This window comes from Chrysemys picta, chromosome 10 (assembly GCF_011386835.1).
Source record: "Chrysemys picta bellii isolate R12L10 chromosome 10, ASM1138683v2, whole genome shotgun sequence".
Taxonomy (NCBI): domain Eukaryota; kingdom Metazoa; phylum Chordata; order Testudines; family Emydidae; genus Chrysemys; species Chrysemys picta.
Genome location: NC_088800.1, coordinates 41,744,836 through 41,755,220, shown reverse-complemented (window position 1 = coordinate 41,755,220; position 10,385 = coordinate 41,744,836). Strand labels below are relative to the sequence as shown.

General features: G+C 44.8%; 1 protein-coding gene across 1 annotated transcript; it reads right to left on the bottom strand.

Annotated features, from left to right (window-relative positions):
* Nucleotides 1-6,175: 6,175 nt before the first annotated feature.
* On the bottom strand, nucleotides 6,176-9,061 carry LOC135973867 (paired amphipathic helix protein Sin3a-like). Its single transcript, XM_065559031.1, has 3 exons — nucleotides 8,246-9,061; nucleotides 6,916-7,008; nucleotides 6,176-6,193 (listed from the first exon to the last, which is right to left on the bottom strand). The coding sequence occupies exons 1-3, from the start codon at nucleotides 8,387-8,389 to the stop codon at nucleotides 6,176-6,178; spliced, it is 255 nt and encodes an 84-aa protein (XP_065415103.1). The 5' UTR covers nucleotides 8,390-9,061.
* Between the last annotated feature and the right edge of the window lie 1,324 nt (nucleotides 9,062-10,385).

Sequence of the window (10,385 nt, the reverse complement as noted above, 5' to 3'; positions counted from 1 at the left end):
ACGGTTCTCCCGATCCCAAAGGACCAAGCCCCAGACCCAGGTCAATGTACAAGTCAGACCTTACCCACAAATCACGCTACTGCCAATCCTTTAGAATCTAAAATCTAAAGGTTTATTCATAAAAGGAAAAAGATAGAGATGAGAGTTAGAATTGGTTAAATGGAATCAATTACATACAGTAATGGCACAGTTCTTGGTTCAGGCTTGCAGCAGCGATGGAATAAACTGCAGGTTCAAATCAAGTCTCTGGAATACATCCCCCGCTGGGATGGGTCCTCAGTCCTTTGTTCAGAGCTTCAGTTTGTAGCAAAGTCCCTCCAGAGGTAAGAAGCAGGATTGAAGACCAGATGGAGATCAGGCATCAGCCTTATATAGTCTTTTCCAGGTGTAAGTTCACCTCTTTGTTCTTATTGTGGAAAATTACAGCAAAAATGGAGTCTGGAGTCACATGGGCCAGTCCCTGCATACTTTGCTGAGGTACAAGGCGTATCTGCCTTCTCTCAATGGGTCCATTGTATAGCTGATGGTCCTTAATGGGCCATCAAGCAGGCTAGGCAGAGCTAATCTCAGCTTGTCTGGGATGTCACCCAGAAGCATAGCATAAGTTTGCCATACAGACAGTATAGAGCCAATATTCATAACTTCGACTACAAAACTGATACATACATATAAACAGCATAATCATAACCAGTAAACCATAACCTTGTTCTAGACACCCCATTTGACCCCCTTTATACAAGATTTGGGTGCCACTACAGGACCTTGGTTGCAACAATGATCTATATGGTCCCAGTTTATGTCAATAACGTCACACCATAGGAGGCTCCCATTCATCACAATGGCTGGAATTACTCTCTGTACATTGGCTGCCAATGACTAGTGACCCTTATAGGCCATGCATTTTCACCACTCTGCTCTCCCAGGCTGCACAAAGGCTGGAGCCATTGCCCTCCCCCGACCCTCTCTCCCCAATTTCTCCATCTCTCTGCCGGGGAAGGGAAGAGAACTCAGTTCTGAGGGGACAACCAGCTGTCTTGAAATCCCTGGGACAGATTTCAGAAGTGGACTTTGAAAAACAGCAGAGCTGCATTCACAGCTCTCCAGCTGGGACACGGAAGCTGTTCAGGCACAACTGGCAGCATTGTTTTGTGCAAGGAAAGGATGCCTCCTTCGAGGAGAGACAGTGCAGTTGGGTCTGTCGTGGCTTACGAAGTCCATGCCAACTTGTCTGAAAACCAAAATCTTCCAATGCTTAAATATCTGCCAGCACTAAACTTCTATGCTTAAAAAAAATATATATCCCATTTGTGGATTTCACTAGTGAAATGCATCACACAGCCTACCCGCCTCGCCGTTCTCTCTCTCTCACACACACACAGACATAGACACAAAGCAGCTCTAATGAAATACTGGTTTGGTACTTAGGATGTTTTCTCCAATCCTGAGAGGGAAAATACATAAGCACAATCAACCCCAGCTAGGTAGCTCAGCAACACTTCAGATTATGAAGCCAATAATAAAATGGTCAAATGTCCCCTCTCCGCACTGCAAACTGCATTGTGCCTTTCAGAACAGGAACAGGGCCGTGGGTGAGCGAGTGTCTTCCTCAATAAGAACCAAGATGTATTTTTATTTACAAAAGAAAGGAGAGAACAATTTCCACACAAAAGCACTACAACGATAACTTCCTTTGGTAAAAAGTGTAATAAATGTCTCCATAGGTCTGTTTGTAGGAACTAACTCTCAAGCCACCTGGTACTATGGTACACAAGAAGCTGGTACAGTTATACTAGCACATCAAGCATATTTCCTTTAATAAAAAAAGGAAAAAAATTGACAATATGTACATTTATTTACAAAAAAGGAAGGGGAACATGTTAAAATTGTGTTGTTTCTATCCAGTTGTGATAGGCACCTCTGGTTTCACGACATATCTGAGCATATAACTTTAAATGCACCACTCCGGTCAGGATGTATGCAACATCCAGTTCTCTTCCCTTGAAGTTCAGGCCATTGAGGAGTTAGTCTCAGAAGTGCTGGTGCATATGAGCTAGCTGCATTTCTCTAGGATCACTCAGTTCTGAAAAGGATTCTTCCCTCCACAGTGCACGCTGAAGAAAGAGGCCTGTTGGCAACAGTTCCAGCTTAGGGTTGTAGAGATCCGTTTTCCTAAACCGAATCCCGCTGGTGACAGGATGTACCAGCTGTGCACTAGTCAACTGGCCATGTTACGGAGATACACAGTGAGGGGAGAAAGGCATCTTCCTCGTTTCCTTGATACGCACACACATACACACACCACGTGATCTTCCCTCACTCAGGGACTTTACGGTGTCTTGAATATTGTGCCGTATTTGACACGGTACTTGTTAATGCTCACAAAGTGCAGGGTCTCTGTATCACAGGTAGTGGTACAGGGCACCAAACCCTCCAGCCCTTCTCCCATTAGCCACTTGTTTGTCTCAGCTGCCATTTCACGGGTCACATGCTCCTTGGTCCATTTGTCCACCCAGGCTTGGAATCGCTGGTGCAGCCGCTTGCTCACTCTTTCATGGGACTACAGAAACAGGAGAGACAAAAGATCACGAAACACTTAAAAAGAGAAAACAAATCCACTTCCCTAGGCCAACAGATTTGAGATGTTTAGCTCTGCTGGGGAACTGGGAATACAAACACTGACCCTTGCCGACTGATCAAGGGAAAGCATCAGTAAATTGGAGGCAGTGTATGAACAAGCAGGCACAGCCATCCTTATTCCCAACTGGAAATCCCCAAAAGCCTCGTGTTAATGAAAATTAAGTCTGTGAAATCAAGTGCTCAGAAGTCATCAAAGTCAAAAATCATCAAATGTTTGTTGAACTCTGAACCAGAATGTTAACTCTGCCACAGTGGATATCCTGTATATTGTATGAAATGGACTCAACACTCTGCTAATGATCAAAACAGGGACACACAAAACATACATGTGCACCAGAGCAGAATTAAACACCCAACAGAAGTAATTTCCAGAAGTTCCTGACTTGACTGCTTGATTAGAACCCTAACGCTGCAATAATGCTAAGCTTCTCATATCTTTTCCCTGATTAATGGCAGTGTCAGGTGATGCAAGACTGTGTTCAGCCTTCAATGCAGGGGTTTATACAAAACAATACAGAAACAGTCTCACGTGCGTGCAAGAATTCCACTGGAATAGAAGAGGGGAGTGCTGAGACGGACATATTTGTTCCCAACCTCTCACAGCACATGCACGCATGCACACGGCACCCCCATTAAAATAAAGTTATGTTTGGACCGAAACAGAGCCTAGGAAATTTCAAACCAAAAAGGAATCTGAGTTATGAGTAATTTAAGAAAGAGTTAGTTAAGTTTAACACTGACTTAATTACAGTAGTCAGTCCCAGTAACTACTACACATATTCCCATAGCTGTGCTATTCTGTTAGAACCTGAACTTCTGAGTCCTGGGAAAATATGCATTGTGACATTTCCAGGGTGGACTGATTTAAATCAGCATTTGTATTTCAGCTGTTTTCTAAAGAAAGATGCACTCATTAGTTGATATACCCATTAAAACACCTTGACTTACAACTAAATAGACACTTTACAGTAGATTTGGTACATCTGTTTGCTACCTAGAAGTGTACACCATAACTATATTTTCAGATTCTTATTAACCAAACACTTTTAGTATGTTAGAAAATGGTGGTTTTGTTTTTTGTTTTTTAAGAGAGGGTCATGGATTCAGCATATTTATTTCTCTTATTATAATCTTCTAAGTTTAGGCCTCAACATATTTTGTATTAAATTCTGATTTCATTTTAAACTGGCTCATTTTTAAAAAAGAAAAACTTATAAGTAACAAAAAATTTTAAAAAGGAATTTTATTTAATTTTTTAAAAAGTCTTCCAATTTTTATCCACCTTGGACCTTTCTGTAATTATGACATCACTGCGGCTATCCTAGTCCCACACCCAGCACTTTCAAGCAGCTGGTATATTCGTTTGCAGTGCTCCGTTGCCCGGGAGCAACCCTAGACTCCCATTCTCAGTGACTGCAGGGTCGAGGCACAGCTCCTTGATGAGATGAGCTTGGAGGGCTATGTCAGAACACGGGTCAGTTTTTCAGCATTTCAGTTCTTTGCTATCCCCTTTTTTAGGCCCACCCTAACAAGGGGGATTAGCAACCAATGTGAGGTGCCCCTAGGCAAGAAACCTATGAGTAAAAGGATGCTAAGAGCTGTCTACTCTAACAGGAGAGTTTGGGAAATGGAGGGGGAGGAAAGGAAGGGTTACATCTCAGGAACATTCAGAGGAAGTTTACAGCGTCCAGTGGACTAAACTATGTCGTGTCCAGTCCTCAAAGCAATATGAAGACTACTAAATGTTACAGGAGAACAACCCCTCCCCCCACACCCCGGACACTTTATCTGACTCTCCCCAGATGCCCTTTGGGAGCAAGAGGTTCAGGGAAACACCAGCTGCTCATCCCATTCCTTTCACTCAACTCCTACCTGCTGAGCACGCAGCAGAGCAGTCCTCCTGTACATGTAATCCTCCGATTTGATCATGTACACCAGGGGTCGGCAATCTCTGGCACACGGCTCGCCAGGGTAAGCACCCTGGCGGCCGGGCCAGTTTGTTTACCTGCTGCGTCGGCAGGTTCGGCCGATCGCGGCTCCCACTGGCCGTGGTTCGCCGTCCCAGGCCAATGGGGGCTGTGGGAAGTGGCACGGGCCAAGGCATGTGCTGGCCGCGGCTTCCCGCCGCCCCCATTGGCCTGGAGCGGCGAACCGCGGCCAGCGGGAGCCGCGATCGGCCAAACCTGCCGACGCAGCAGGTAAACAAACTGGCCCGGCCCCAGGGTGCTTACCCTGGCGAGCCGTGTGCCAGAGGTTGCCGACCCCTGACGTGCACCATCTTATAGGAGTTCAGTTTGAATTTACACTCCAGCTTGTCCAAGCTCTCCACATTCTCCATGGACTTCTTACTGTTTCCCTCCTTCCCTTCCTTCTCCTGCTGCTCCCGACCATGCTGACACTTACGGATCCGCCTCAGGTTCCTGTAAACCAGAGAATCCCTGCTGGGATTAGTGCTCATCCTCTGTCCACTAGGCTGGGCATATCTGGTGGCTCCAGGCCAGCCCTTCGGAACCCAAAGTATTGCTCAGAGTGGAATGGTCACAAATTAAAGTCGGTTAGGCTCATGTGTCTACCATAAGCCAACCCACTGAGCTCAGCTGTTTACAGAGAGTGAGGGCCTTTCAAAGCTGTTTTGCAACCAACTTCCTGCTAGTGAAAAGCACTGACTCAGCACCTTCTGCACTCAGCTAGAGGGCTATTGTAAGCAAAGGCAGGATTGCCAAAAAAAAAAAAAACGGGGCTGGTGACTCCCCAAACCCTGACCTCTCTGCAGCCTGTGGACTATGCTCTCTCTCAGGCACTGGAGAGCAGGAGCCCAGGGTGGGCTCTTGGAATAAACAGCAGCACTGTGTCTCTATATGCTACTCCCAGGTTAATGTCTTCTAAAGTGGCAGAGTACTAAAAACAAACAAGAGACTGCAATAGCCAACACTGTGACGGAGTAAGATTTTCTCCCTCTGCTGACATGGGTACTTGTGGTCTGTGTGTCACTTTTCACAGCCACAGCTTGTTCACTCACCTTGGCAGGAAAACCGGCTTCTGGGCCAGGTGTTCCCGAAGTTCGGGAGAAGTAGAATCAGAGTTGACGTACCGCTCTACGTAGTCTGACCAATGCTGAAATTGGGCACAGAACACAAGGGGTTAACCAACATCTGCCAAATCAAACAATTCAAACCCAACTCTGAAGGGGTTTGGTTGGAAGTGGATGAAAGAAAAGCAACCTTTGGAGACTCCATATATTTCACACAGGTCCCACTCACTCTCCTCCCATGGATGGATATACCTATATCATAGAACTGGAAGGAACCCTGAAAGGTCATCGAGTCCAGCCCCCTGCCTTCACCAAGGACTGATTGTTGCCCCAGATCTTTAAGTGGCCCCCTCAAGGATTGAACTCACAACCCTGGGTTTAGCAGGCCAATGCTCAAACCACTGAGCTATCCCTCCCCCTATATGCACCTGCACTGTCTGGTTTTTGAAATTCTTAATAAGAGATGCCAATAAGGCTTGTTCAACCCAATTCACTGAGTGCACTGTGTCACAGAATGAATGTGTCCTGTAGGACTAGAAGAGGTCAGAAACTATAGCATCTGAAACACTGACAGCTCTGCCATCTTCATCCAGTTATACCCCCATTTAAACTTTACATGCTTAATAGCTGCAGCTGAACTCCAAGGACAATCGGCTTGTTGATGTCACTAGGCCTCACCCTAGGTAACTCGGGAGGGTGGAAGGCCACTAAGTGTCAATGAAGCCTTCCTGCACTAGGCCTAAGTGAACCAAACTCTATCCTTCCATGTTTAAACTCTAATCAACCTCAAAAGCCAGGTGCAATTGGAATATGTAAGCAACCAGTTATCTGTGTGCAACCCCCTGCTCAAGCAGTAATAATGAGGCCTGCATGTTTCTGGCTGAAGGGAAAAAGGACAAGATAACGGTTTAAAAAAGTTACTAACAAGCTAGGCTTATAGCTGCCAAGAATGACTTAACTATTACCAGGGATGGGAGGGGTAGAGGGAGGAATGGGGGGGGGGGAGAAAGGGAGGGCTAGAGCGGAAAGGGGGGGGTGAGGCTTAACTGCAAAATGTATAAAAGAAGAAAAACTGTTCCTGTTAATGTGCTTGATCTGAGATGTGCCTGTCTCCTTGCACCGCTTTGGGATCCCAAATAAACTTTGTTTGCTTCTCCCCCTGGTGTGTTTATTGGCGCGAAGCACACCGGGCAACGAACCCGCTGTTGCTTTGCCTCGGGCACTCTGTGCTGGCAACAGGCTCTTACCTCTGCCTCTATGGAGTCATCCGAGTTCTCCTCTTCGGTGTCCAGCAGCTCGATGGTTAATTGGACCTGGCCTCTGCTCTGAATGAACATCAGCTACAAAGCAGAATGCGGAAGGAGACTTAGTAACCAATTATTCAGAAAAATAAATCCAATAAACTTTATGCAACTCTCCAGCATAATACTGTGCCTTCCACTTTGCTGGGAACAACGGTAGGATACTAGCCCCAGTTACACAATCTGAACACAGAAGGAGTTTTGACAATGAGTGGAAAGTTCTAGATCACTAAGGAGCTAATCTAACAGAGGGTAAAAGGATAAAGAAATATTTCTACATATATGGGCAGAAGAGAATTCCTGGATAGAGAACCATGACATACTTAAAGAGAGGTGGAAGAAAAAAGCATGAATTGCTGCAGTGAACAGTTGGTATTTTATTAACGATCAGAAAAAATCTCTCTGTTACCCACAGAGTTTGCTTGAAATTGGGATGTTTATAAAGGCAAAGCAAGGAGCTGGACCCCTTTTAGCAGCATGCTGTTTTCTGATCAATTTGTGCAGTTTCAATTCTTTGCTTCCCTGCTTATTTTGAGACTCTCATCGGGAACACACAGACACCCTATAAATATCAAAGCCATTATCAATGAATTTCACTAGTTCAAGATGGGCCCGGCCACTTCTGATTTCACAGCGACGAGAAGTATGAATTTGATTTGAACTGAGAGTCAGGTTTATTTAACGCAGAGGTGACAAATATTAGTAAGAGACCGTTACAGTCTACAATGGATGAGATGGAGAAAAAGGTGGAAAGCGTCAGTGACCCACCCCACGGGAGGGAGGGAGAGACAGAGATTAAAAGCCTAGTGACAGCAATCACTCAATACAGTATTACTCTGGCTTTGGGACACTGAGAAATACAGGGACAAATCCCAGCTTTCCTTCAGGATACGTATTTTTCCATCTTCCTTGCAAATGTCCCATTTCCGAGGAACTCTTTATAGAAATATTCTTCTGTTTTTCCTGTTCGTTCTACAGTTCCTGTCTGGATGGATGCAAGCCCCGCCAAGGGCTATATTAAGACCGACAGCCACAGAGCAGGTACTCGGCAACTCCACCAGGCTAGAATGCACAATCAGGTCGCCCTCTCAAGCTCTATGACAGCTGCGGAGCACACAGGTGTCCAGAGGTCCTTGGGATATTTGGAGAGTTACGTAAAATGAAAAGCTGAGCCCATTCTCCTTTCTCAGCGAGCCTTCGTACTTCCCCTCCTCTCTCAGCAAGCTCCTCCAGGAGTCCTCCTCCAAGCGTCACTGCAGGCAGATATGGTTTTTACCTTGAAACAGTTCTCGTCTGACATGGGCTGCTCGGCTTTGCGCTGGTACTTGGCCTCCACAAGGGCCCGAGATGACTGTGAGGACAGCAGGCCTCCGGTAGCTCCGTTGCTATTCTCCGACAGGTAAAGCTCTGTCACCTGCATGCAGATCTCATCGCTCACTGTGTGCTGAAGCTGGGAGCAGGAAGGATACAGAGAAGAGGAGTTAGTGAAGTGGTTTTAAATGCCTCTGGACTTGGTGCACTGTATACTGCAGTAGCCCCCTTTCCCCAACCCAAGTCAGTCAGAGGGCTTTGCACTAGTGTGCACTATGGACAACCTGTCTTCTGCAGTCAGGCCGTAGACAAAATAGAACACTAAGAAAATCTCCAAAATAAACTTCTCCATGTGGCAACAAGCAGAGTTTGACATTAATCAAAACAAGCCAGGCTGAGCCTTCATCATTTGCCTGCACTTCTAGACTTACATGTTTGCATGCAAACACTTATGTCAAAAGCTATAATTGATGAGAAACTATTTTATCTCCCCTGCATACATATACGCTGTGGCAGAATTGGTCAGATTTCCAGTTCTTCTCCACTATGCACCATGCAAGTCTCAGAACCAGCTAAAGAATATGTCCATCAATGCAGATTAGAAATGAACATACCCTTCAAAATTCCTGCTTCAAATCTCTGTCTGGTCAAACCACAGCAAAAAAAAAAAAATTCTAGCCATCTAAGTTTTAAAACTAAAAAACAATTATTTAGGTTATGAACATAGTAGCCTCTTCTACTGTGAATTACTACTACACCCATTGGAAAACATTGTGTCCTTTAAAATAAATAATGATGCTGGCAAAGTACAGTTGCACATACAAAGTAACTACAGATTAATAACCTTTAAGTGAGCATTATGAAGCTGGCAAAGATTTAGACCATCGAGGTACGCAGGAAGGGCTTGTTAGGCAGTTCTCTTGCCATGGAATCGCTACACCAAATCCAAAGGTTGATTAGTTGGTTGTTTGTGGAGGGGAAATTAAAAATAATTAAATCAAATTCTAATTATTAATTATATTCCCAAATTTAAATAAAGAGCCAGTTGACTGCCGATTTCCTGTCAAAACTGACATTAAGAACTTGTTTTTAACCCTGTCTTTATACTCTAATTTGTGCTTAACAATTCTCCATAGAAATTGGATCATCGAGGTAGCCAGCATGTGAGAGTTGACACTTGGGCTTACAGAGTTCAAGTGACAACAAGCAGCTGAAAGCCACAAATATACCAGCTTCAAGAGCCAGCCAGCGTGTGTGAAATCCAGAAGCAAGTTGTTATTCAAAAGAAATACAGAACCTTTTCCAAGAGTCCTTACAGTTTTGGTCCTTGTGTTTACAAATGCTTCAGGTTTTCTAAGAGCAAGAGAACACTTCAAATGTGGTCCCACCTGTTACTAGGCATCTCTTGGATAGTGGAGGACAGTCTGCACTTGGTAAGGCCACTCCCATCTTTTCATGTGCTGTATATTTATACCTGCTTACTGTATTTTCCACTCCATGCATCTGATGAAGTGGGTTATAGCCCACAAAAGCTTATGCCCAAATAAATGTATTAGTCTCTAAGGTGCCACAAGGACTCCTTGTTGTTTTTACTGATACAGACTAACACGGCTACCCCTCTGAAAGCTGGGTAGTAATCCTCCACATCAATATCCACTAGAGGAAGAGAAGGTGTAACATGAACTACATTGTAACACCCCTCAAAGGCAGTTCCTACAGGCCCACTATGAGTTCTGGGAGCAAAAGGGCCACATGTTGAAGGTCTCAGACAAATTGATGAATTACCAGAATGGTCAATAAAATGAGGAACAATGTTGTAAGACTTTAAATGAGAGCTTTTCAAATTAATGCCAGGTCTGTAACCCGTCAGAGGCCTCACGGAGGAGGGCAGAGGTGGTAAAATTCTCAGAACTAAAGAGGTTCTTGCTACCAAAACAACATTATGCACACCATTAAAGCAGAGACCTCACCAAAAAGATATGAACGCAGATATGTCCTAAGGCTCTTATGAAATATACGCATTGCACATTATTATTAACTTGTATTTCACTAGCACCCAGAGGCCCCAAACTATATCTGCGACCCCTCTGTGCTTGCCACCATTC

Coding starts and splice junctions, on each gene's coding strand:
- LOC135973867 (XM_065559031.1), bottom strand. CDS start 8,389: ATGCAGGTGACAGAGCTTTACCTGTCGGAGAATAGCAACGGAGCTACC. Junction 7,009..8,245: donor CAGACGAGAACTGTTTCAAG/GTAAAAACCATA, acceptor TCTGCTTTGTAG/CTGATGTTCATTCAGAGCAG.